The sequence below is a fragment of the Pleurodeles waltl genome, chromosome 12 (genome assembly GCF_031143425.1).
Source record: "Pleurodeles waltl isolate 20211129_DDA chromosome 12, aPleWal1.hap1.20221129, whole genome shotgun sequence".
Lineage (NCBI taxonomy): Eukaryota > Metazoa > Chordata > Amphibia > Caudata > Salamandridae > Pleurodeles > Pleurodeles waltl.
Window position 1 is genome coordinate 214,334,647 of NC_090451.1, and position 25,387 is coordinate 214,360,033.

The 25,387-nt window shown below is 47.1% G+C and overlaps 1 protein-coding gene across 2 annotated transcripts in view; it reads left to right on the top strand.

The window, feature by feature from the left end:
• ZNF276 (zinc finger protein 276) overlaps positions 1-25,387 on the top strand; it is a 227,403-nt gene that overhangs the window by 200,090 nt on the left and 1,926 nt on the right. For both annotated transcript variants that reach the window (XM_069217211.1, XM_069217214.1), the window contains one exon: positions 1,053-1,152. In XM_069217211.1, coding sequence (XP_069073312.1) covers positions 1,053-1,152 — 100 coding nt within the window. The remainder of the gene's footprint in view (positions 1-1,052; positions 1,153-25,387) is intronic.

The window sequence follows — 25,387 nt, forward strand, 5'->3', positions numbered from 1 at the left end:
ACCTTAGGACTCTGTAGGCCTGCCAGAGGGGTGACTTACACAAAGGTACAAGAGAAGTACTGTCTTTGCCATTGCTTTTAAAGATAAAGTTGGGCTAACAGTTTATGACTGCTCTGCCAGTCTGCAGTGGTGGACTGGGGGACTCGTTTTACGTGTGGGACCTCCAAGGTGGCACAACCAGTGCTACAAGCCCTAGGGTACCCCTCTAACTTACAAACCCTGGGTACCATGGTACCATGTACTAGGAACTTACAGGTAAGTTAGCCTTTTTCGGTTGGGAACAGTCAATTTGACATACACTTTAGGGTCAGGGCACTGGAATGGAGGACTGATTATCAGGCCTCAGTGCATTTTTAGAGTTGAAAAACCAGCAGCATCAGTCAAAAACCTTGAGGGTGACCATGCAAAAAAGAGACACATCCTTACATAGAGGAATGAGACCTTATACAGCATGGATCTGACTTGTGTTCCAGGCCTTATAAGGTTGGCCTTGCATTCTTTAATGACTTTTTAATGCATGGAGCTGCATTAGTCAAACAACTTTGAGTCCTGCTTTGACTTCAAGCACCACAGACGGATCTAAAGGGGGCCTGAAAAGAACATTTGTCCGTTGCAAGTGTAACAAGATTTTAAAACCTGATTTATTTTGGATGTCACTTCCCTATGCATTGTAATTAACTTATAAATTGTAGCTGAAAAACACACTGGAAACATGAAAAAAAACGGAGAGCAGCGTCATATCAGCATTGACTAGTGAGAAAAAATGGAACTGACATTGGTTCTCTAAAGTGGGTGCTATGTAGTTCCAGTTATGTTATTTAGGCACCACCTCCGGTGCCGAGGTGAAGCCAGAACCCTCTACTAATGTAGAAAGCTGTGAAACGTTTCCCAATTCCACATGGCACCTTGGAGTATTCAACAGGCAAGGAATCTACACATAAAGGTATCAATCAGAAATATATTTCTTGACTCATGACAATTAACTATTAGTGGCCCCTTCTTTGCATTGCAGTCCCTGTGACATTAAGATGTTTTCTTTATCTTATTTACAGAAGAAAGGAATTATATCTGTGATCAATGTGGACAGACATTCAAACAACGCAAGCATCTTTCTGTCCACCAGATGCGTCATTCTGGTGCAAAGCCCCTCCAGTAAGTATGTGCCATTAACGTCTGCACAGATTCTTCACAATAAAACTATTAAGACAGAAGTGAAAGTGAGTGATACTTAAAATAAACCATTTCTGATTACAAGGTAATCAGGAACAGATGTCTCACAAGTCAATACAAGAGTAATAAGCATTGCAGAAGAAGAGGATATAAGTGTTACAAACAAATCACTTGATTAGAAAAGAAAACAAAAAAAGCTTTGTCATCGCCATGGACTTAATTGCAGTTTCATCTAACCATATCTGAGAAAAGGTGTGTTGTTGTGAAGAGAAACCAGTTGTATGGTATTTGGACTGCAGAACCAGCTATCTATAAACTAGTTACTCAGGGCAAAATAAAATGTAACAATTTTGCAATGCCGTTGAAATACCAGCAGGTGCATTAATTCAGGTGGGTATGAGAGAATAATGCCTGCTGCTCCAAAAAAACAGTTACCCAGTAAGTGGTGTTTTATATAATTAAAAAACACATATATAATTCCCTTTACGAGGGTCAATCACAGAGTGATTTGTTTTTTCAAAGTCCATATATTGTGATTACAAAAGTAATTTTATTCTTTCCAAAAACATTAAATTTTTTCAAGCCATTCATCACTGGAGAAGTTCCAAATATCATCCAGTTCAACCTTGAAGTGAATTTTACACAATATTCTACAAATATCCCTATTAGTCTAACTCGAGAGCCATGGCTCGTGATTCCTGCAAATCACATTTCAATTTTTTCAAGAAATTAGATTGGCTGGTTAAGGTCTCTAAAAGTTTATCTGATGGGTCGATAAGGAACCTGCAGTTAGATTTAGTTTCTACCAGATCAGGTTTTACTAAAGGTAAGTAACTTATCCATCTGATAGAGACCCTTAGCTGCAGGTTCCTCAGAATAGATACCAAAGCAATACCATCCCTGGAGGTGGGTCTGCGACCCAATTTCAAATGAGGAAGTCCTGAACAACCGAACGGGCAGAGTGCTCATCCCTACAGGCCCGACTGTCCAGACATTAGTGCTTTGTGAACGTATGTGTTAGACTTGGCATCCTTGGCGTGGTCCCCCCTAACTTTTTGCCTCTGTTTCTCAGGTTGTTGATGTGTGCTGGACTCTGTTCTTGCTGTTTTTGTTACTCTGGGCACTTTACCACTGCTATCCAGTGCTAAAGTGCAAGTTCTCCTTGCACTTTAGCACTGTGTATGTAATTGGTTTATCCATGATTGGCATATTTGATTTACTGATAAGTCCCTAGTACAGTGCACTAGAGGTGCCCAGGGCCTGTCAATCAAATGCTACTAGTGAGCCTGCAGCACTGGTTGTGACACCCACAATAGTAGCTCTGTAAACATGGCTCAGACCTGCCACTGCAGTGTCAGTGTGTGCAGTTTTAAACTGTCAATTCGACTTGGCAAGTGTACCCACTTGCCAGGCCTAAACCTTCACTTTTCTTACAGGTAAGACACCCCTAAGGTAGGCCCTAGGTTGCCCCATGGGCAGGATGCAGTGTATGTTCAAGGTAGGACATATACTAATGAGTTTTATATGTCCTAACAGTGAAATACTGCCAAATTCGGTTTTCACTATTGCAAAGTCTATCCCTCTCATAGGTTAACATGGGGGCTGCCTTTAAATATGATTAAAGTGTAGAATCCCTTTGGGAGTGGATAGACATATGGATTTTGGGGTCTCTGAGCTCACAATTTAAAAACACATCTTTTAGTAAAGTTGATTTTAAGATTGTGTGTTTGAAAATGCCACTTTTAGAAAGTGAGCATTTTCTTGCTTAAACCATTCTGTGACTCTGCCTGTTTGTGGATTCCCCTGTCTGGGTCAGTTTGACAGTTGGGCTGGTTGCACCTCTCTTTAGACAGTGACGCAAAGGGAGCTGGGGTGTAGCCTCCATCTCCTGATGAGCCATCTGTGCTAAGAGGGAGGGGAGGAGTGGTCACTCACACCTGAAAGGTCTGTGCCTGCCCTCACACAATGCAGTCTCCAACCCCCTGGTGTGTGTCTTGGCGCCGGGTGCAGAGTGTTGGAGACTCACTCTTCCGGAGTGAGGCTGGAGTCCCTTTAAAGATGGTTTCTTTGTTGCAGTTTGGACAGAGCCGCTGTCCACTGGAGTTTCTTGGTCCTTCAGGTGCAAGCGAGTCCTCAGAGGTCACTGGTCCCGCTGGATGTATCGCTGCGCATGTTCTTTAAGTCTGGAGACAGGCCAGGAGGGCTGGGGCCAGGTCAGTTGTTGTCTCCGTCGTCTCTGTGGGGCTTTCAGGTCAGCAGTCCTTCTTGTTGTTGTAGGTCATCAGGAATCTTGTTTCCTGGGTTCAGGGTCGCCCCTAAATACTCAATTTAGGGGGGTGTTTAGGTCTGGGGGGCAGTAGCCAATGGCTACTGTCTTTGAGGGTGGCTAAACCCTCTTTGTGCCTCCTCCTTGTGGGGAGAGGGGCACATCCCTAATCCTATTGGGAGGAATCCTCCAAAACAAAATGGAGGATTTCCTAGGACAGGGGGCCCCTCAGCTCAGGACACCTTAGGGGGTGTCCTGACTGGGGGGGTGACTCATTATTTTTCTCATTATCTCCTCCGGATTTGCCATGAAAAGTGGGGTCTGTGTCCGGAGGGGTGGGCATCTCCACTAGCTGGAGTGCCCTGGGGCACTGTAACACCAGGCTTGAGCCTTTGAGGCTCACCGCTATATGTTACAGTTCCTGCAGGGGGAGGTGGGAAGCACCTCCATCCAGTACGAGCTTTGTTCCTCGCCACAGAGTGACAAAGGCACTCATCCCATGTGGCCAGAAACCCATCTGGATGTGGCAGGCTGGCAGAAACTGGTCAGCCAGCACTAGTAGTTGGACTGGCATGATGCCCTCTGTGTGTATTTCTCAATAAATCCCACTCTGGCATCAGTGTGGATGTATTGTGCTGAGAAGTTTGATACCAAACTTCCCTGCATTCAGTGTAGCCATTATGGAACTGTGGAGTTTGTGTTTGACAGACTCCCAGACCATATGCTCTTTATGGCTACCTTGCACTTACAATGTCTAAGAATTGGCTTAGACACTGTAGGGGCATAGTGCTCATGCAGCTATGCCCTCACATGTGGTATAGTGCACCCTGCCTTAGGGCTGTAAGGCCTGCTGGAGGGGTGACTTACCTATGCCACAGGCAGTGCGTTGAGGGGAGTGCCATGTTGACTTAGTCATTTTCTCCCCATCTACACACACAAGATGTGAGGCAATGTGCATGTGCTGAGTGAGGGGTCCCCAGGGTGGCATAATACATCCTGCAGCCCTTAGAGACCTTCCCTGGCCACAGGGCCCTGGGTACCAGGGGTACCATTTACAAGGGACCTATCTGTGTGTCAGGGCTGTGCCAGTTGTTGAGACAAATGTACAGTTTAGGGAAAGAACACTGCTGCTGGGGCCTGATTAGCAGGGTCCCAGCACACCTTCAATCATAACTAGCATCAACAAAAGGCAAAAAGTTAAGGGGTAAATATTTCCTATTTTTCTAAACCCTTGTTGTTTCATTTTGTTGTGTTTTCATTAAGTTACTGTGTGTGTTGGTACAAATACTTTACACCTAGCACTCTGAAGTTAAGCCTGCCTGCTTGTGCCAAGCTACCAAGGGGGTGAGCGGGGTGAGCTGAGGGTGATTCTCCTTTACCCTGACTAGAGTGAGGGTCCTTGCTTGGACAGGGGGTAACCTGACTGCCAACCAATTACCCCATTTCTAACAGTATGCAAAGAGGCCCACATTGCTGCCTGGCAGATATCTAGTGCAGGAGCTCTGCGTGCTAATGCAGTGGTCGCAGCATTAGCTCAGGTGGAATGAGCTTGTAAGCCTTCAGGAGTTTTTTTTTTTTTTTTTCTTTTTTTTTTTAGCCAGTGTGTAGCAGACCTTAATGCAGAGAATGACCCATTGTCAGCCGATTGTCAGTGACAGACTCGCATCTTCTTTGCCTGTGGTGCCTCAAGCACGACCATGACTCATAGTGCTTTGACTGCCACACCATGAACCCCAAGGCTTGGAAGGAACGATCTTTCAAGCTGATGGTGGCCCAATGTGCGACTCCTCAATGCTCGGTTGAGAGGAAGATCCCAGGAGTGGTTGCGGAGTTCGAGGTTGTCATCACACTCCAAGTTGTTGAAACACTCGGGTAAGTCCTGACACAAGAAGAAGCTGAAGTGCTCTTCAACTTTTCCGTGTCTGTTGGCCGATGAGACGCAGGAGTGTCCACATTGTAGGTCTCACTTGGCGATTGAGCCTGTGCCGCCTCTGCGCCTCCCTTATGGGAGTGAGAGCGACCCCCACCGCATTAGGAGTTTTATAAGGCCAAGCGCCTCATATTTGGGTGGACAAACTCCTCTGGTGCGCCTTTGGGTCTGAGGAGCTGGCAGGAGCCTCTTCGTCTTCAGCCCCAGCTCCAGATGGGCCCCACGGATAATTTCCTGGATCTGGACCGTCATTGGTTGTGGCACCTCAACCTTTCCGGATGCTGACGCTTCTGGTGCCGCCGGCAGCACCGCCCCCTTTCTAATACCCGACTTCAACACCAAGCTTGAGGTGTGTTGATCAACAACGTTTCCGGAGCCGTGCTTTCCATGTCAGAGCCTGAGCCCGATTCCTATGGGCTAGGATTTGGGTAGGGAAGACAAGGGGTCACTGGGCCCTGAAGATCACCAGCTCTATGAAGATCCCAACATGGACTAGTGTGAAGAACTGGGTGAAGCCAGTGGACTGGATATTTCCTCAGATTCTGGTATGCTTTCTCCCCTACTGTGGCTACGGAGGAGGAGCTTCTTTTGCGATGGTGGTATAGAGGGTGGCTTAGGTCCTTGACCTTCGACTGCCTTCAGTGGCAGTCAAGACTTATGTCTTGACAGAGGTGCTGCAACTGGGAGTTTCCCCTTCAGAACCACTACTCCCATTTAATGAAGCCCTCAATGACGTCCTTCTGGGGTCTTGGTCCAAACCTAGCACAGGGGCTCCTGTGAATAGGATGATTGCTCGTTGCCACCACCCCCACCAGGAGACCCAACTTTCCTCACCCATCCTACGTCCCACATAAATCCTGGTGCATTCCCTACCGTACCCCCAGACAGGGAATCCAAGAGGCTGCACACTTTTGGGGAAGATGTTTTCTTCTGCCAGCTGGCATTGCGGTCCGTGAACACCGCATGCCTTTTGGGCTGCTATTCCCATGCTCTGTGGGACACAGTTGCTGCCAATGTTTCTGGAGAAGGCCCAGGCTGTGCTCTCCCAGGCTGTTGCTGATGGGAGAGATGCAGTGAAGTTCACCATCTGTTGTGGACTTGACACAAGCGATCTCTGGGTAGAGTGGTTTAGTTGACGGTGGCCTTGAGACACCACACCTAGTTGAGGACGACTGGTTTTTGAGGTGATGTCCAATCATCCTTGATGGACAAGCATTTTGATGACTCCTATCTCTTAGGAAACAAGGCGGATTTGGCGATGGGGTGCTTTAAGGATAGTGAGGCTACAGCCAGATACTTGGGCCTTTCTGTGCCCCCCCATCACCCACACTCTACCTTTAGCTGCTTTCGTGGCTACGGAAGGGGCTTCCAGCTGCACCAATATCCTGTCAGCCACTGTGCCGGGCAAGCTCTAGGGCCCCTGCATCGCCGAGGGCGTGGTAACCACAGACTTTGTGTGTCAGGCAGCCATGGGTTGAGTCAGTCCACCACATCGTCCGCAGCCTCCAAGCCCTCCTAATCTGCTCACATATTATTATGGGCATACAGTTGGCAACAGGATTCACCATCACCAGCCTCACTGACAATCCTTAACATCAAACAGGTGGGTTTTACATAGCGTGAAAAGGAGGTACTCCCTCCACTTTGTGACCACCCCTTCCCCATGCCACTATCTTACAAAAGGCTGAAGGAGGATCATCTTTCTCCTCTCTTCTAGAAAATCATGGCTCTGTTGGCCAAGGAAGCCTTAGAAATGGTGCCAAACCCAGAAGTGGGCTGTGGTTGCTATTCCTGCTCATTTCTGGTGCTGAAGAAGGATGGAGGACTTTGTCTTACTCTAGATCTATGCCCCCTCAACTACTTCCTCAAGAAGGAGAAGTTCAAAATACTCATGTTAGCTCAGGTTTGGTCTGCCCTGAATCCAGGAGACTGGATGCTAGTGTTGTATTTGCAGGATGCTTAGCTCCACATCCCTGTCCTGCTTGCTCACAGAAGTTACCTGCGGTTCATGGTGGGCCACAAGCATTTTCAGTTTGCCATGCTCCCTTTTGGCCTTTCCAGTGCCCCTTGGGTGCCCACGAAGGTGATGACAGTGGATGCAGCTCATCTGCGGAGATCAGGGGTGTTGGTCTTTCCCCATCTTGACGAGTGACTGTTGAAGGAGGGTTTGCCCCAGGCTGTCACCTCCTACCTCCAGACTATGGTAACCTCCTGCATATGCTGGGGTTTCACTATAAACAGTCTGAATCACACCTGACTCCCTCTCTGACCCTCCCTTTCATCGGGGCTCTTCTGGATACAGTGCAGTTTTGGGCTTATCCTCCCAAGTGGTGAGTCTAAGATATTAAGGCTATGATTCCAGTGCTTCCGCCTTTATCCTGGATTTTGGTGAGACAAACTCTGAGGCTGTTGGGACTCATGGCCTTCTGCATCCTGTTAGAAACACATGCACGTTGGCATTTGCGGGCTCCGCAATGGGACCTAAACTTCCAGTGGGAGCAGCATTAGGGAAATCTATGTGACATGGTCTAGATCTTGGGGGGGGGATATGGGGGGAGATACTGCAAAAATTCTGCAGTGTTGGCTAATGAACCACTACTGGGTCAGAGGAAGACCCCTCTCCCTTCTCTAACTAGATCTCACAGTAGTGACAGATGCATCACTCCTGGGATGGAACTGCCATCTGGGGTTGTGGAGATCAGAGGCCTCTGGTCTCCGGTAGAATCCGGACTCCACATCAACTTCTTCGATCTCCGAACAATGCAACTGGAATTAAAATCCTTAACACCCTCTAGCATGTAGGCCAATCCATCACCCTGCCTACTTTTGACACTCCTCCACATCCCTCTAAGGAAGAGGTGCAACTCCACTATCTGGACCCAGAAAGAGTGTTGTCGTTCTACCTTAATCAAACTAAAGAGTTCTGGGGGAATGACCAACTCATTGTGGGGTATGCTGGAGCGAAGAAAGGTCTAGCTATGGAGAAGCAGACCATCTCCAGATGGGTCGTACTCTGCATTATGATCTGCCACACATTGGCCAAAATAACTACCTGATGGCTTATTCCGCTACAGCTAAAGCTGCAACCACTACTTTAGCATGCAGATTTCCGATCCTGGCTATCTGCAACATGGGCCTCTGTGCACACGTTCACAAAGCACTGCTGCCTGGACATTGAGGTCCCTAGAAATGGGCACTTTGCCCTTTCGGTCCTTCAGGACTTTCTAATTGCCCCACATACCAACCTCCAGGGATGGTATTGATTGGGTATCAATTCTAAGGTAAGAAATCTGTAGCTAGAAGGTTCTATCAGATGGAAAAGTTACTTATCTTCGGTAACACCTTATCTGATAGAGACTATGGCCCTCATTATGACTCTGGCGGACGCCGGCAATATGGTGGAAAGTACTGCCAACAGGCTGGCGGTACTTTCCACCATATGACATTGGAGTTGTGGCTGATGACAAACTGCCAATGTACCAGACTGTCGGCCACGGCGGTAACAGCCGCCGGGCTGGCGATATCAATCTCCAGCCTGGCAGCCTTCACTGTACCGCCTGCGAATTAATGACCCCGCCTACCGCCATGGTTTGCGTGGCTTCCTTACCACCACAAAAACCAGGGCGGTAGGCACTACCCCTGTCACTGATAGTCTCCCCCACGCCCCTCTCCAGATACCCCCATTCCGCCTCTTCCTCTCCAAACCCCCCTACATTCACACACCCCCTACACATAAACACACCCATTCCCACATGCATCCACGCATGCATACATCCATTGACACACATCCGCACACATTTTCATACATACACGCAGACACAGAACACAATATAGACGCACTCATACCTCCAGACATGCACACACATTCATCACGCAACACACACCCACATGCACGCACATTCTCTCTCACAAACACACACACACACAACATCCCCTACCCCCTCCCCTGTTGGAGCACCCACTTACCTGTGTTCAGGGGGTCCTCTGGCAGGAGACAGGACGTGCTGCTGCTGCCACTGGAAGCGTCCGCCAGCAGAACACCGCCAGGCCGTATTATTTGACATAATACGGCTGCTGGTGGCCGTCGCCACGGTGGTAGGCGGTTTTTACCGTTAATATCATAATGAGGGCCTATATCTAGCTGTGTAGATTCCTTATCAACCCATCCATCCTCCCCACTCTTAACAGTTTCCTAGGGACAGGGCTGTTCCCCTTTTAGGGCCCTAATTTTCCACACCAGTGGCCAGTGTTCTTCAGGGCTTCTCGCTTCTGTCATGGAAAGTCGTGAAATAAACTGACTTCAGTGTGCTTGGCTGGACTTATATAGGGGGTGCAGATGACACACACGGAGCAGATAGATGCTGCCTACCGGCCACAGGGATACTTCTCACAAAACATCTTCTGGATCCATTCCACCTGGGAAACTGCAGCTAGTTAATAGTCTCTACCAGGCGAGGTGTAAAGGAAGGGAAGTAAAATTGCCCTTGTCTGCCTATTTTGAGTGTCTGAAGTAAGTTCTAATGCACACTTTAGAAAATATTTTGTACAGCCCTGGGGCAACCCTCAGATGTCTGAACCAAAAGGAGTATTAAGGGGTACCCAGTGGAGAACTCAAGTGATAAACTAGGAAATAAATAGCAATAGTTGCCAGAAGGGCCCCTTTAAATGGAAATAAGGACTCAGATGAAGCTGGCTCGGATTTGAGGAATTTGTCAACACATTTCATGTCATCTTTAAAGTGGGCAACTGCAATTCTACTGCTTCAGCTGCCTTTCCAACCACCAGTGCATACAAAGCAATTTCTTCTGAGGGTGGCCAAGCTGACAACTTTGCACTTTCTAAGTGCATATACAATTAATCCTCGGTATAATAAGGGCAGGGGACCCTTTCTCTTTCTCATTATCAATGTCTTGAGCTGACTTAGGGCCTTTCTTGCACTGTGTCTGAATCAGAACCAAGAATAGTATCAATGCTGTGCTAATATCGAAGCAGAGATTTGGGATTGGAATCTGGCTATACCCACTGGTTCTGCTCCTGCTATTTCATAGTCCGACATAGGCCATGATTGTATGCCTCAGCATGGGATCAGAAATCAGATTGTTGATTGGCACCAGCGCCAAAAGAATCAGTGTGGACCTTAGTGTCAGTGTAGAAGTCATTGATGACGTTTGCACAGCCCTGAAGCAGGCTCTGCTGGGGCAGATGGTGTCAGGGTTGGATCTGCTAAAAGAAGTCTGACTGAAGACCCTGGCGGGTTTTTGGGACCCAGAGTTGTGCCAGAGTGAACCAGAAATGCACCAAAGATCTGCAGTAAGGCTTCTTTAAAGGCTGCTGTTTGCTGTGGCATCACAGACGACCTACGGAATACAAGGTACGCCGGGACCCATTGGGTAATTAGTTTGAACCCAGGAGGCACTGAAGGGGTGTGATCTGCATTTTCTCAATAGATTTCTTGCACTTGGGTCTAGACTTAGACTTATCAGAAGAGTCTGACCAGGAGCTGAATTTTTCACATGAGCGGCCTCTAGATCAGTACTGGAACTCGTCCTGTAACTTGGAGCAGAAACAGCAGCTGCGTTTCTAACAGGAGCTCTACTTATGTTCAGAGTGGTAGAGTTTTGACTTCCGTGTTTGGTGGGGAAGTTGTTCCCTGGTGCACTGCAAAGTTATTTTTTTGAGTTGTTGAAAGACTGACAAAATTGGGAGCGGAGCTCCAGATCTACATTGAAGGGCACAGAAAGAAAAGAATTGACATTGGCGTGCAAAGGTGGGGCTTTGGGACCAAAGAGGAGATGACCCTGCTCTGTCACTTCTGAGGCTTAACGGAGTCATCACATAGACACATGGCCAAACAATTGGCACACAGGAGCATTGCTAAAGAATTTTCCAGATCCAGTCGGGCACCTGGGGATATTCTATAGGTGAAGAATCTGCAGTTAGAAGAACCTATCATAACTTCTTCTTCTGATGGTGACTGCTACTGCATACTCCTCACCTCTTTTACCATATCCAAACAGTGTCTTTAAGCTTGTGGGTCTGAGGAAAAGGTTAAATCAGGACGTCCTGCAGAACAGATCAAGCAAAAGAGCCACACTACCAGACTTTAAAATCGGAGCCACTTTTGTCTTGTGAAAATATGGACTGAAGCCCAAGTTGCAACCTTGCAGATATCCAGAATAGGAACACCATGGACAATGCCGAAGAGTCACATTTCGCCCTGTTGGAGTAGGGTGTGATTTTCTCAGGAGGCTACTTCATGACAGTATCGTAGCAGATTTTGATGCATTGCACAATCTAGTGTGTAATGGTCTACTTCTGAAATGCCTTGGTTTTCTTGGAACCAAAACCACCAAAGAGCAGTTGATCATTGATCCACTATGCACAGGGCTTGTCAGTGTAAAAACTTAGGATCCTTTAAGAATCCAGACAGTGCAGGTTCATCTCCACTTTGGTGGGACTTGGAGGCAGGTAGAAAGTTGATGGAGTGATGCACTTAGCCACTTGAAACAGTGTAACCACCTTCAGCAGTACAGAAGATTGGTCCAAAGGACCAATTTGTCTGGAAAAAATGTGGAAAAAGGACAAGGCTTACAACTTGCTATCCTGTTGACACAGTCTTCAAGATATGCAGCTGCACACAACAACAGTGCATTGGTTCGAAGGGCATACACATCAAAAAAGTGAGCACTAAAGTAAGGTCCCACTGAGACATACAAAGGGAGAGGGGTTGGGGGCACAAATGGACTAAACCTCTACATAAAATGTAAGATAAAGAGAGGCTTTAACAAAAGCAACAACTGGCTCTTAACAGTGCGTTGATGCACCAAGAGCCAAAACAGGACCCAACTCCAAAACTGATTTGGTAGAGGTCTGATGGGCTGACGAAGTCATGTCCGTCACATCAGAAGACAGATTAAAGGAACTCAGACTACATAGCTCAGTACGAAGGCTCTGGAGGTTCAGATGCAGCACCTGCCTCTCCTACTGTGAGAGACCTGTCCCAAGTGGAAAAGGTCATGAAGGAACCAGACGCACTCTAAACAGACCACAGTACCACACCCTGAGAGACGAGTCCAGCGCTGTTAGGATCTGATTTCTAGTGCCATCGAGATGACTGTAGGAAAGCCACTCTTTGTGGCATAGTTACCCTCCCACTTTTTGCCTGTTCATTAGAGTGCTTAAACTGTCTTCACTGGAATCCTGCTACCCAGGAACCCAGTGAGTGTGCTCTCTCCTCCAAATTTGGTTTCTTTGGTACTCTTCACACCCCATGATTGGCATACTGATGTACGCCTGTAAGTCCCTAGTATATGGTACCCAGGGCATTGGTACACCAGGGGTCCCTCACGGGCTGCAGCATGTATTATGCCACCCATGGGAGCCCATGCAAAATATGTCTACAGGCCAGCCATTGCAGCCTGCGTGAAAAGGTGCATGCACCCTTCCACTACTGGTCACTGCATCAGGTCACTGTAAGCCACCCCTAAGGTAGGCCCTCCTAGCGCAGAGGTCAGGCTGCAGGTTCCTGTGTGTGAGGGCACCCCTGCATGAGCAGAGGTGCCCCTATAAACTCCAATTCCAATCCATGCCCCTATGAACTCCAGTTCCAATCCATTGCACTTCATAAGTGCGGGGAAGTCATTTTACCCATGTACTGGCCACAGGTCACTCACTACCTGTGGTCCAGCTACATAATGGTAACCCCGAACCTAAGCATGTTTGGTATCAAACATGTCGGAATCATACCCCAATACTAATGCTAGTATTGGTGGCATGTTTCCATGCACTCTGGAGGCTCCTTAGAGGACCCCCCCAGTATTGCTCCTACCAGTCTTCCAGGGTTTTGCCAGCAGCCTGTGCTGCTTTAGCCCCTCAGACAGGTTTCTGCCCTCCTGCTGCTTGACCTGCTCAGGCAGGGAAAGGCAGAACAAAGGATTTCCTGTGGGAGAGGGAGACAACACCGTCTCCCTTGGAAATAGGTGTTACAAGGCTGGGGAGGGGTAAGCGTCCCCAGGCCACCGGTTCGCTTTGAAGAGCACATTTGGTGCCCTCCTTGCACAAACCAGTTTGTCCCAGTCAGACCCCCATTCCCTGCTGTGGCATGAAACTGGACAGAGGAAAGCTGAGTGACCACTCCCCTGTCCATCACCACCCAGGAATGGTGACCAGAGCTCCTCCAGGTGGCCACTTGATTCTGCCATCTTGAATCCAAGATGTGCAGAGGCCCCTGGGAGTATCTGAGTGGCCAGGTCAGGCAGGTGACATCAATGACCCTCTTTGCTAGGTGGTCACTGTGCAAAGTGACCAACCCACCCTGTTAGGGTTATTTAGGGACTCCCTGGCGGGTGGGTCCCCAGATTCAGAGTGCAAGACTCCACCAGGTCTCCTCTGCATCAACCTCTTCTGCTCCTGGCCACAAGAACCACAGCTGGACACTTTAGGAACCGACAAGACTGCAACTCCTGAGACATCCTTGCCTTGCAACATTGTTTCCCCGGCTCCTTCCAGCAACTGCAACATTTCCACGGCTGGGGTCGGCAAGACTTCAGCTGCACCAAGAAGCAAGGAGTCGTCTCCCTTGAAGTGAAGGAGTCAATCCCCTGCATCTGCAACAACTTCTGGCTGTGTGAATATGCTCTTTTCTAGAACACCATGGATCCTGCAACACAGGTGGTGGTCTAGTGTGGTCCCCTTGGTTCTCTCTGTCCTCTGCCCATTATGGGAGACAGTGAGCCCTTGCCTCTCATTGCAGGGTAGTACCCCTGTGCACCTCAACTCTTGCAACAACCAAGGCTTGTTGACTCCTGCTCCAAGGGATCTTCAGGCTCCAAGTAGTCCCGGCCCCCATCATTTCATTCTTGCAAGGACAGTCTCTCCTCTGCTGCCCCTGCGACGCAGGACTCCTCTCTAGGTGTGCTGATTGTGCCTCACTGCAACTTACCGTACCTGCTGCCAGGAGGTTGCCTGTGTCTAGGCTGTGCATTCTTCTTCTGCCTCTCCCGACCCCTGAGGGTCAACCCGGACATCCCTCCTAGGGTCGAGTCCCCTGGGCCTTGCTGATCCTCTTCAGCCTTGCAACTCTTCTTTTGCTCCAACTTACATTTGCCAAGGCTTGTTAGTGGTCGTCCTGATCACACCAACTGTGACCAGATGACCGACATGGGACATCACCTGCATGACTCCAAGGACTTCTCTGCAGCTCCTGGAGTCCTCAGCTGATTTTCACTTTCCCTCGTGGACACGGATCTACATCCACAGAAGGGTGGGTAGTGGCTCCTGCCCAGTCTGGACACTCCATCGTGGACTGGACTCTGTCCCCTTTCTTTTGCAGGTCCTCTTCTTCCAGAATCCACCTTTGGGTTCCCTTTGGTCTGGTCCTGTTCTTGCAAAGTTCCTTTTCTAAGTCCTATTGTTAGTCCTTGGAATTTCAGGTATTTACCTTTGCTCTCTTGGTCGCTGGTGGGTCACGTAGGCACGTAGGTACTCACCTCTGGAGGTCCCAAGTTATCCCAGCTCCCCTCTAACTACTCCTTATCCTTGGGTGTGGCACTTCACTTCGCATCCCACCATTTTAGTATATGGTTTGGTCCTCCCCTAGGGTCCTATTTTCTAAAATTTCTTGCCAATGCTTGTTCATTATGCTAATTCCTAACTATTACTGTGTATGCATATATATGTATATATTTGTTCGATGGCATGTGCAGCTGCAGATACACTTTCTATGCACAGGTCCTGCCATCTAGTGTTGGGCTTGGAGTGTTACAAGTTGTTTTTCTTCAAAGAAGTCTTTTCGAGTCACAGGACCGAGTGACTCCTCCTTTTCGGCTCCATTGCGCATGGGCATCGACTCCATCTTAGATTTTTTTCTTTCTGCCATCGGGTTCGGATGTGTTCCTCTTCACTCCAGTTGTTCGAGTCGGAAAAATCTTACAAACCATCTAAATTCGTCAGTATTGTTTTCGATCGCGTCTCATCCAACATCGACACCTCGGTACCGGGGGATACACATCTTTGATCACCCTTCGGGGCACCCGCGCCCAACTTGGGCCTGGTCGGGCTGACCAAAAGTATGATCTAAGCCTCATGGACCGCACCCCGTTTATATTCTGCCCTCGGTGCCACACCAAGTATCCCTACACAGATCAACATCTGGTTTGTAACCTCTGTTTATCTCCGGATCATCGAGAGGATACAGGCGAAGCCTGTAAATCCTTCAGTTGGAAAAAGACTTTAAGAGACCGAAGAGCGTGAAGGTTAGAGATGGCGTCCAGAAGCACCGAACGACTCGACGCAGAAGAGGAGGAGATGATCCACACCGCTGTCTCCATTCGGGGATCCGATTCCGAACAAGAGTCCGACGTCGACCAACCACTAACAGCGGGCCAGCATGTGAGTACGCTTGCCCCGACCCAAACCAAGCCCAAATATAAGGCCTCGGGGACGCCACTGCCGGAAGGCCATGGCTCGACCCATAAATAAGCGACCTGTGACCAAGTAACATCTTTGGCACCGAAAAAGGCCACGCCAGTAACAAAGACTTCGGACTCGAGCCAAGGCACAGGCTCCGAAATCATACGACACCGACCCATCGAGGCGAAACCCCGAAAGTCACTATCGGAACCGAGGCCAACAACTACTCCAGGCCCATCGGTGCCGAAAAAAACGGTTTCGGAGCTGAAAAAACATTCCTACACAGAGGAGCATGGACTTTAGAAACAACTAAAAGAAAGCCATAGATTTGATGAGGAATTGCAACAAATGGAGGATTTCGATTAAAAACAGGCCAGGATACAAATCCACAAGGACACTGGCAAGGTCCTTACAGCACCCCCTCTGAAAACAAAAAGGAAACTGGCCTTCCATGGATGTTTGGACACTGATCAGCCAACGGCTAAAATGCCAAGAGAGAAATCTCCGCCTACCCAGTTTTCTCCTCACCAGTCTCCTCCCCAGTCTCCTCCCCAGTCTCCTCAAGTAACTGTCTCCCGCCTGCTACACCCACTGCACAGTCTCCATCACACACTATGCAGTCACAACATGACACAGATCCATGGGATCTCTATGATGACCCAGTCTCAGACAGTAGTCCAGAGTGCTACCCATCTAAGCCATCGCCACCTGAGGATAGCACCTCATATACACAGGTTCTAGCTGGGGCAGCGGCATTTCACAACGTGACCATGCACACAGAACTTCTGGAGGACGACTTCCTGTTCAATACATTGTCCTCAACTCATGCCACATACTTCCAAGAACCGGTTAAAGGAAGGGCTATAACCCCAAGGGTAGTGAAAAAATACAAGCCACCACCCTCCGACCCCATTTTTATCACACAACAGCTGCCCCCAGACTCAGTAGTGGTCAGCGCAGCAAGGAAAAGGGCTAACTCACAGTCCTCTGGAGATGCACCCCCTCCAGATAAAGAAAGCAAGAAATTCGATGCTGCAGGAAAAAGAGTGGCATCGCAAGCAGCCAATCAGTGGCGCATAGCTAATTCACAGGCCCTACTAGCTAGGTACGATAGGGCTCACTGGGATGAGATGAAGGACATTATTCAGTATCTCCCCAAGGACCAACAGAAGAGAGCCCAGCAGGTGGTAGAGGAGGGACAGGCAATTACGAACCATCAAATAAGATTGGCGCTAGACTCCGCAGGCCGTCCTCAACATGCGTTTTAATCAGCAACAATTATTCGGCACACAGGTTGACACAGCCATAGACAAGATGAAAAAAGACGCTGACACTGCCAAAGCGATGGGAGCGCTTTACTCATCCCAATACAGAGGCTCATTTCGAAAGCCTCAATATAGGGGAGGCTTCAGGCCACAACCTTCCGAGCCATCAACCTCATAAGCCAAGCCCTCTTACCAGACACAATATCAGAGAGGGGGATTTTGGGGATCCTACAGAGAACAATTCCCCAATTCTAGAGGAAAATACCAATCCTCAAAACAAGCCACAAATAACAAACAGTGACTTGACCACCACCTTCTCTCACCACACTTCCCCTGTGGGAGGAAGACTACAAAAGTTCCACGACCAATGGTTAAACATCACATCAGACACCTGGGTATTATCCATTATCCAACATGGTTACTGCATAGAGTTCACACAAATTCCTCCAGACATTCCCCCAAAAGCGCACAAACTTTCATCGCAGCATGTTGCAATGTTGCAAACAGAAGTCCAGGCACTATTACTCAAACAAGCCATAGAACTTGGGCCACATCATCAAAAAGGAACAGGGGTTTACTCCCTGTACTTCCTTATTCCCAAAAAAGACAAAACATTAAGACCAATATTAGATCTCAGGACTCTCAACCTCTATATCCGATCAGAACACTTTCACATGCTAACGCTACAAGATGTAGTCCCACTGCTACAACAGGAAGAATTTATGGCAACACTGGATCTAAAAGATGCATACTTTCACATACCCATCCATTCAGCTCACAGAAAATATCTCCGATTTGTAATACAATGAAAACATTACCAGTTCAAAGTATTACCCTTCGGGATAACAACAGCTTCCAGAGTCTTTACAAAATGCCTTGCCGTAGTCTCAACATACATAAGGAGACAACATATACATGTCTTCCCATATCTCAACGATTGGCTAATAAAAGCCAACACTCAAAAACAGTGCCAACATCACACACGTTATGTAATAAACACCCTACACACACTAGGGTTCGCAATAAATTACCAAAGCCATACCTACAACCATCACAAATTCAGCAGTACTTAAGGGCCACATTAAACACCCAAAAAGCGCTTGTAAGCCCAAGCCCACAAAGAGAGCAATCGTTCCACACCATATTGCCAAGAATTCAGCCAAACCAACACTACACTGTCGATTTGTCATTAAACTGTTGGGTATGATTGCATCATGCATCCCCATTGTCCCAAATGCAAGGTTACACATGCGGCCCTTACAACAGTGCCTCCCAAAACAATGGTCGCAGGCACATGGTCATCTCCAAGATCTAGTGTTGATAGACCGCCAAACACACATTTCGCTTCAGTGGTGGAATCCCACAAATTTATACAAAGGGTGGGCATTTCAAGACCCTGTGCCTCATGCCAACTTTGCCTTCTAGCACAAACAAATTGGCATTGGGCATTTCACAACAGCATACACCTGGTAGCTCAATACATTCCAGGAATTCACAATCAATTGGCAGACGACCTCAGTCGGGATCACCAACAAACCCACAAGTGGGAAATTCACCCCCAAGTACTTCACTAATACTTTCGTCAGTGGGGGACACCAGACATAGATCTGTTTGCCACCAACCACAACGCAAAATGCCGAAACTTCGCGTCCAGGTACCCACACCCTGTATCCAAGGGCAATGCTCTATGGATCAACTGGTCAGGGATATTTGCTTACGCTTTTCCCCCTCTCCCGCTCATTCCATTTTTGGTCAACAAAGTGCGTCAAAACAAACTCAAATTCATACTTATAGCACCAACGTGGGCACGTCAACCATGGTACACCACATTGCTAGACCTGTCAGTAGTACCACACATCAAACTCCCAAACAGACCAGACCTGTTGACACAAAACAAACAACAGATCAGACACCCCAATCCAGCAATGCTCCATCTGGCAATCTGGCTCCTGAAATCTTAGATTTTGGATATCTAAATCTTCCACCAGAATGTATGAAAGTGATTAAACAGGCAAGAAAACCTACCACCAGGCAGTGTTATGCTAACAAATGGAAAAGATTTGTTTTTCTACTGTCAAGCAAAACACATAACACCCTTAGAGGCAACCATACAAGTCATTGTGAGTTATTCACTCCACCTACAAAAAGCAAATTTTGCTTTTTCATCCATCAAGATACATCTCACAGCAATTTCTGCTTATTTGCAAAATAAACAAACCAAATTGCTATTTAGAGTGCCCGTCATCAAAGGTTTAATGGAGGGTCTAAAACAGATCATACCTCCAAGAACGCCAACAGTACACTCATGGAATCTTAACATTGTACTCACACGACTCATGGGTCCACCCTTTGAACCCATGCACTCATGTCAGATTCAATTCCTAACTTGGAAAGTAGCATTTCTAGTGGCAGTCACTTCATTATGGAGAGTTAGTGAAATACAAGTATTCACTATTGAACAACCCTTTATAAAAGTACACAAACATAAGGTTGTACTTCGCACAAACCCTAGATTTCTACCAAAAGTCATCTCACCGTTTTATTTAAATCAAACAGTCTTCTTCCCACAGTCAGATTCAGTGGCAGAAAGAGCACTACATACATTAGATATTAAGAGAGCTTTAATGTATTACATTGACAGAACAAAATCATTTAGGAAAACTAAACAGTTGTTCGTTGCATTCCAAAAACCCCATACTGGTAATCCTATATCAAAACAAGGCATAGCGATATGGATACTGAAATGTATCCAAACTTGCTACCTAAAGGCTAAAAGACAGCTGTTAATTACACCAAAAGCGCATTTCACCAGGAAAAAAGGGGCAACAATGGCATTTCTAGGAAATATGCCAATGACAGAAATCTGCAAAGCAGCCACTTGGTCAACACCTCATACATTTACCAAGCATTACTGTGTAGATGTGTTAGCAACACAACAAGCCACAGTAGGACATGCTGTACTAAGAACACTATTTCAAACAACTTCAACTCCTACAGGCTGACCACCGCTTAGGGGAGGAGAACTGCTTTGTAGTCTATGCATAGCATGTGTATCTGCAGCTACTCATGCCATTGAACGGAAAATGTCACTTACCCAGTGTACATCTGTTGGTGGCGTGTTCCGCTGCAGATTCACATGCGCTGTCCCTCCTCCTCTGGAGCCTGTAGCCGTTTAAGTTCCATTTAAATTTGTACATATGTACATACATCTTTATTCCATTGCATGGGCATCTCTTTGTTTACACTCTATCACTCCTACCTTACCCTCTGCGGGAAAACAATCTAAGATAGAGTCGATGCCCATGCGCAATGGAGCCGAAAAGGAGGAGTCACTCGGTCCCGTGACTCGAAAAGACTTCTTCAAAGAAAAACAACTTGTAACACTCCGAGCCCAACACTAGATGGCAGGACCTGTGCATAGCATGTGAATCTGCAGCGGAACACCCCACAAACAGATGTAGACTGGGTAAGTGACATTTTCCATATATATGGGTGGATGGGAGGGGGTCGGGGGTGTGTGTGTGTGTTTGTGTGTGTATATATATATATATATATATATATATATATATATATATATATATATATATATATATATATATATATATAGTGTGTACTTACCTCCAGTTGGGGACTGCCTATCAGTAATCCAGTTCAGTGTTAGTATAATGAAGTACCTTTATTTTTGCAACACTGTATGGTTCCTTTCAGGTGTGATAAGTTGCTGTGTGACTGCTATGGTATTGCATGCTTTACACTCCTCCAAGATAAGTATTGGCTGCTCATCCACAGCTATCTCTAGAGAGCCCTGACTTCCTAGACACTGCCTACATACACTAACCGGGACTGCCTGGACCTGGTATAAGGTGCCAGCACCATAGTTGTTCATCATATACCAGGCCTGCTTCCTACAGTGACCACCCAAACTGAGGAGGGAGGCATCGGTAACCACTGTGGTCACTACTGGTGGGGGTGCAGAAATACCTGCTGCACGCAAGGTGATCTGACACCAGCTGCTGCCTGGGAAATCCAAATGCAATCCACCAGGATTCTCAGTGCTTTGCTTACCAAAAACAGACCCCAGTAGTGGGGACAGAGACCACTGTCTTTCTTGGGAACAAAGGAGTAACTTGATCTCCTGAAGGACTAACTCCACTGCCCCTTTGCTCAACAGAGAAAGAACGTCTTGCTGCAGAATGCAGGCATGGTGTGAGATAACTGGGGTCGGAATAAGAGGAGGCTGTAACTTAATCAGTTGGATCCAACAGCCCATTGTGTTGCACCGCGTGTGTGGTAAGGGAAAGAATACCTTCTCCCCTACAGGCTATATGTGCACCCTCCAGGGTGGTCTACAGCAGTTTTTTACAGGAAGGGTTTGGGAGGATGAGGAAGGCTGCTGTTGGGTCTACTGGCTGAACTAATTATGCTGCTGCACTGTCTGCGAGGACTGGTGGTGCTGAAAATATTAGCCCCTGAATATCCCCTAAACTTTCAGTATTGCTGATGAAACTGGAAGGCAGGGCAAGCCAGTCCCACGCACTAGGCTCTAGTCTGACCTATCTTGAAGTACACCAGCTCTGAATAGGCCTTCTCTTCAAAGAGGCAAACCCCACTGAAGGGCATGGTTATATAATTTATTTGCACATCCCCTGAAAAGCCAGTGTAACGCACCAATGCATGGTGGAGGATCGCAATAGAAGAGCCTGTGAGTGATGCCATTGAATTCACTGTATCCAGAGCAGAGGATCTGATTTGAAACGTCTTGCCCATCATACAGAACTTCCACGGAATGATATCAAAGATGGCCTGGGAGGTGTGGAACTATCATTTTCCCCCCTCTCCCATAGAACATGGGAGTAACAGGTCAGGATACAAATTATGTTTGCGTAGTGAAAGGAATGGTTCCCCAAAGAGAAGACTTTCTTATTTTGCTTCATTCCTGTACAACCCCCTATCTGTGGGATCTGAAGGAAAATAGTCTGGATTCTGCTTAGAGGAAGAAGGCTGGGCCACAAAACTCTTTGGAGAGGGATGATCCATCAAAAATGTAGGTCGCCAGGAGCTGGATGATGGCAGAAGGTGACCACAAAGTTTACCACTAGGGCTGGCTTGCTCTACATGACAAAAATGGGGGTCCATCAATGCCTTGTTGAAGGGAAACTATGGTTCAGCCATGGAAGATAGCTGTAAAATTTCTGTGAGGAAGGCAGCCTTATTTTCCTCTACAGGCAAAGGCAATCCGAGGACCACTTTGGCCTTAAAAAGAAGAGTAATTAATGAGACAGCTTTCTCAGTGGAAGGCACTCCAGATCAACCTCTGGGGAGGTATCCAGGCCATAGTTGTTCTGCTGGCCAGATAGTCAGGGGCATATGCCCCAGAGGGAGCCAAGAAAGTTGCCCACCTCACTGTTATAATTGTAATGATAAATTGTTTGCCATCTCAATAAGTTCTCAGGCAATGCCAAACAAACCCCTCCAACCTCCAAAAATACTCATCGCCAGACAAAAGCCTTTAAGCAGATTGTTGTGTTTTGCATCAGGGCCTGACCAAAATATCCTTTGTCTTTGGAAAATTTGCCATGCTTTGAAATGGATCTGAAGTCAGTGACAGATCAGCTACCTGCCTTCTGTGGAGAGGTTGTACGGTGAGCTGGTGGAGGTCATCTTTGTGAGGCCCACATGCACCCCAGAGGGTGCTGGGATGGAGTGGAGGACCAGCTGTACCCATGTGAGAGCTGCAGGCTACAGTTTTGGGATCCAGATCAATGCATATATCTCCACCAAGATTAGCTCTGAAAATTGTGTCAGGGAACAGGTGGGGAAACAACACTGCCAACTGGAATGCCTGCTTCTTTAACAGGATCGACATTGAGTCCCTTTTGCGATGATACTTGTGCTTCTCTGTAGCAGAACCATTCTTGTCCTCTTCAAGGATTTGCTGATCAAAGCTGAGCCAAAGTGGGACTTGGAGCAGAGCCTGGGTATGAAATATAGTGACAGGCCTGATGTTCTTCCTGAGGTCATGCCATTAAGAGTTTTCCACCAGCTTCTTGATGGCCTTAGCATGCACAAAGCCACAATCTGCACACGACTTGTAGTAGTGTTTGGGCCCCAGGCACTAGAGACATACGTTCCACGGGTGCAAGACTTTCACCTTGTTCTGACAGGAACAGATTTGAATGAAGGGGGGTGGAGATCTCTTAGAACTTTTCAAGGACTGATGAATATCATTGAGATTCCAGCAGGACTCTTTTTGTCATACAGGTCCCTGAAAGCAGTGATGAGAAGGTCATGCAGGGAAATAATCGTTGCACAAAGGGCTATGTGAGATGTGCACAATAGGGAAAGTAACCGGAGCACTATCACTTCTATACCAGGCACTTTTGGCACAAGCCAGATGCATACTGGACAGACTCTTGGAAGAGGAGGATTGGGGGGAGCTGTTGTGCCTACCACAAGAGTTTTCAGAAAAGTGTGGTTTAAATTCCTACAGTTCAACACCCTGCGTAAAGCATACTTCCCCCATAGAATCTAACATGATGTACCCAGGTGCACTGGTAGGATGCCTTAAATTTTCACATGATCTGGAGCCGCGCAGATGTGAAAAATATTGGGCAGTAGTAGTCCAATTGATCAATGCAACCACATGGGTTTAGTTCCACGACCCAAGGCAAGAAAGGCCACTAACAAATTAATAGACCTAACACTAGTAATGGCAAAACCACAAAGAGCAATGAGCGGGAAAGCGGTAGTGGTAGGTCAATATCGCATAGTGGAGCTCAGAAACAAAGAAATCGGCCCAGTGTGGGAGGTAGACTAAAAGAGGGCTGAGAACTCCAGACACCTCTAATAGATGATGAGGATAACCGTAAACAACCTTTACACAGCACTGGGAAATAATGTCTAATAGAATTTCATAACCCAGGTGACTGGGTAGGCAGTAAGACACAGTTAGCTGAGGAACAGGGTAATAAATAGTTTACACTGAACCGATGTCACATGTGCTAAGTGATTGAGAAACAACTCGTGCACTGTCATAGTTTTTCTGCCCATGTACAGGAGAACCGAAACCTAATTAGGGAATGTTTCTTCATGAAGAGACTCAACAACACAAGTGTTAGAGGAAGAAGCTGAATAAGATATGAGCAGAAATGGAAGTTCAACAGTGTGATTAAGATTTAAAAGATTAAATCTTACCATTAGAAATAGCACACATGATGCTTATAGTAAAAACAGTAAAAAATACTGTGAAAAGAAAATATTTTTCTGACATAAGCGTCCAGATTTAAACCTTCCAGTTTCAGTGGACACATCCTACAAACACTACGATACAGTTTTTTGAGGGGAAATATTATATGAAGGACAACTCCAGATCCCTGTCTAGGGGTGTGGAAAGGGAACTGTGTGTCAGGTTGATGCTTTACACAACTCTATAATGTAATTTCCTGAGTGCATCCCAGAGCTGAGGTGCCACCTATTGGTGCAGGACAACTTTGTCAAGTTTTCTTATCCAGTCTGGCTCCTGGAAGAGATTAGAGGTGAAGAATCTGCAGGTAGTTGTATCCATCAAAATGTCACTTGCAGTGCTTTGCCAGCATGCACCCCTGTCTGAAGTTATCTAACTTTGTTTCCACTGTAACCCTGTTTTTGTACCTAGCATGCTTGAGTCATGTCAGCATGCTGGGTGTACCATAAGTAAAGACTTTGAAACTTAAAGCAAGTCTCTGTGGTCTGCATGAAAGTAGACCATGGGGAGGTGGAGACAGCAGTCTTTGTAGTGCAGAAGGAACCATTCTGCCAGTGTGCCTTTTGTCTCTCTTAGAAGACTTACTCCCAAAAAGAAAATGGTGGCAAGATGATATGTCTTGACTTGTAACTGCTTCTGATCTGGGTGCTCCCCTTGGAGACACTCCTCAGTACTCACAGGTATGGAATACTCACTTGGCAACAAAGATTTCAAAACGGTTGCAGGAAATCAACATTCCCAGTCTGGAAACTGATTAAAGGGAAAGGGCTGAAACCTTCCAAAAGGTGTTCCATAAATTCTTACTGAACGATGCACAGTGTGTCAGGGAATTTTTGGGATCGAGGACTGGTGTCACTGACAACTAGTCTCCCTGAAGTGAGGGCGACATCACCTGAAATATGCATCTACCAACTGAGGAGAGCTGTGGACCTTCATTGGTTTGGAGCCTTTTTTGTCTACTGAGCAGAGGGCATGCTGGCAGGAGGAAGACTGCCTAGAGGAGAAGCCCAACTATGGTGCCCAGGAGGAGAGAACTGCCTAGAAGTGTGGACTGACAAGAGGGATGGCGCAAGTGCCAATCCAGCTCCTTAAGTGGGGCTCTC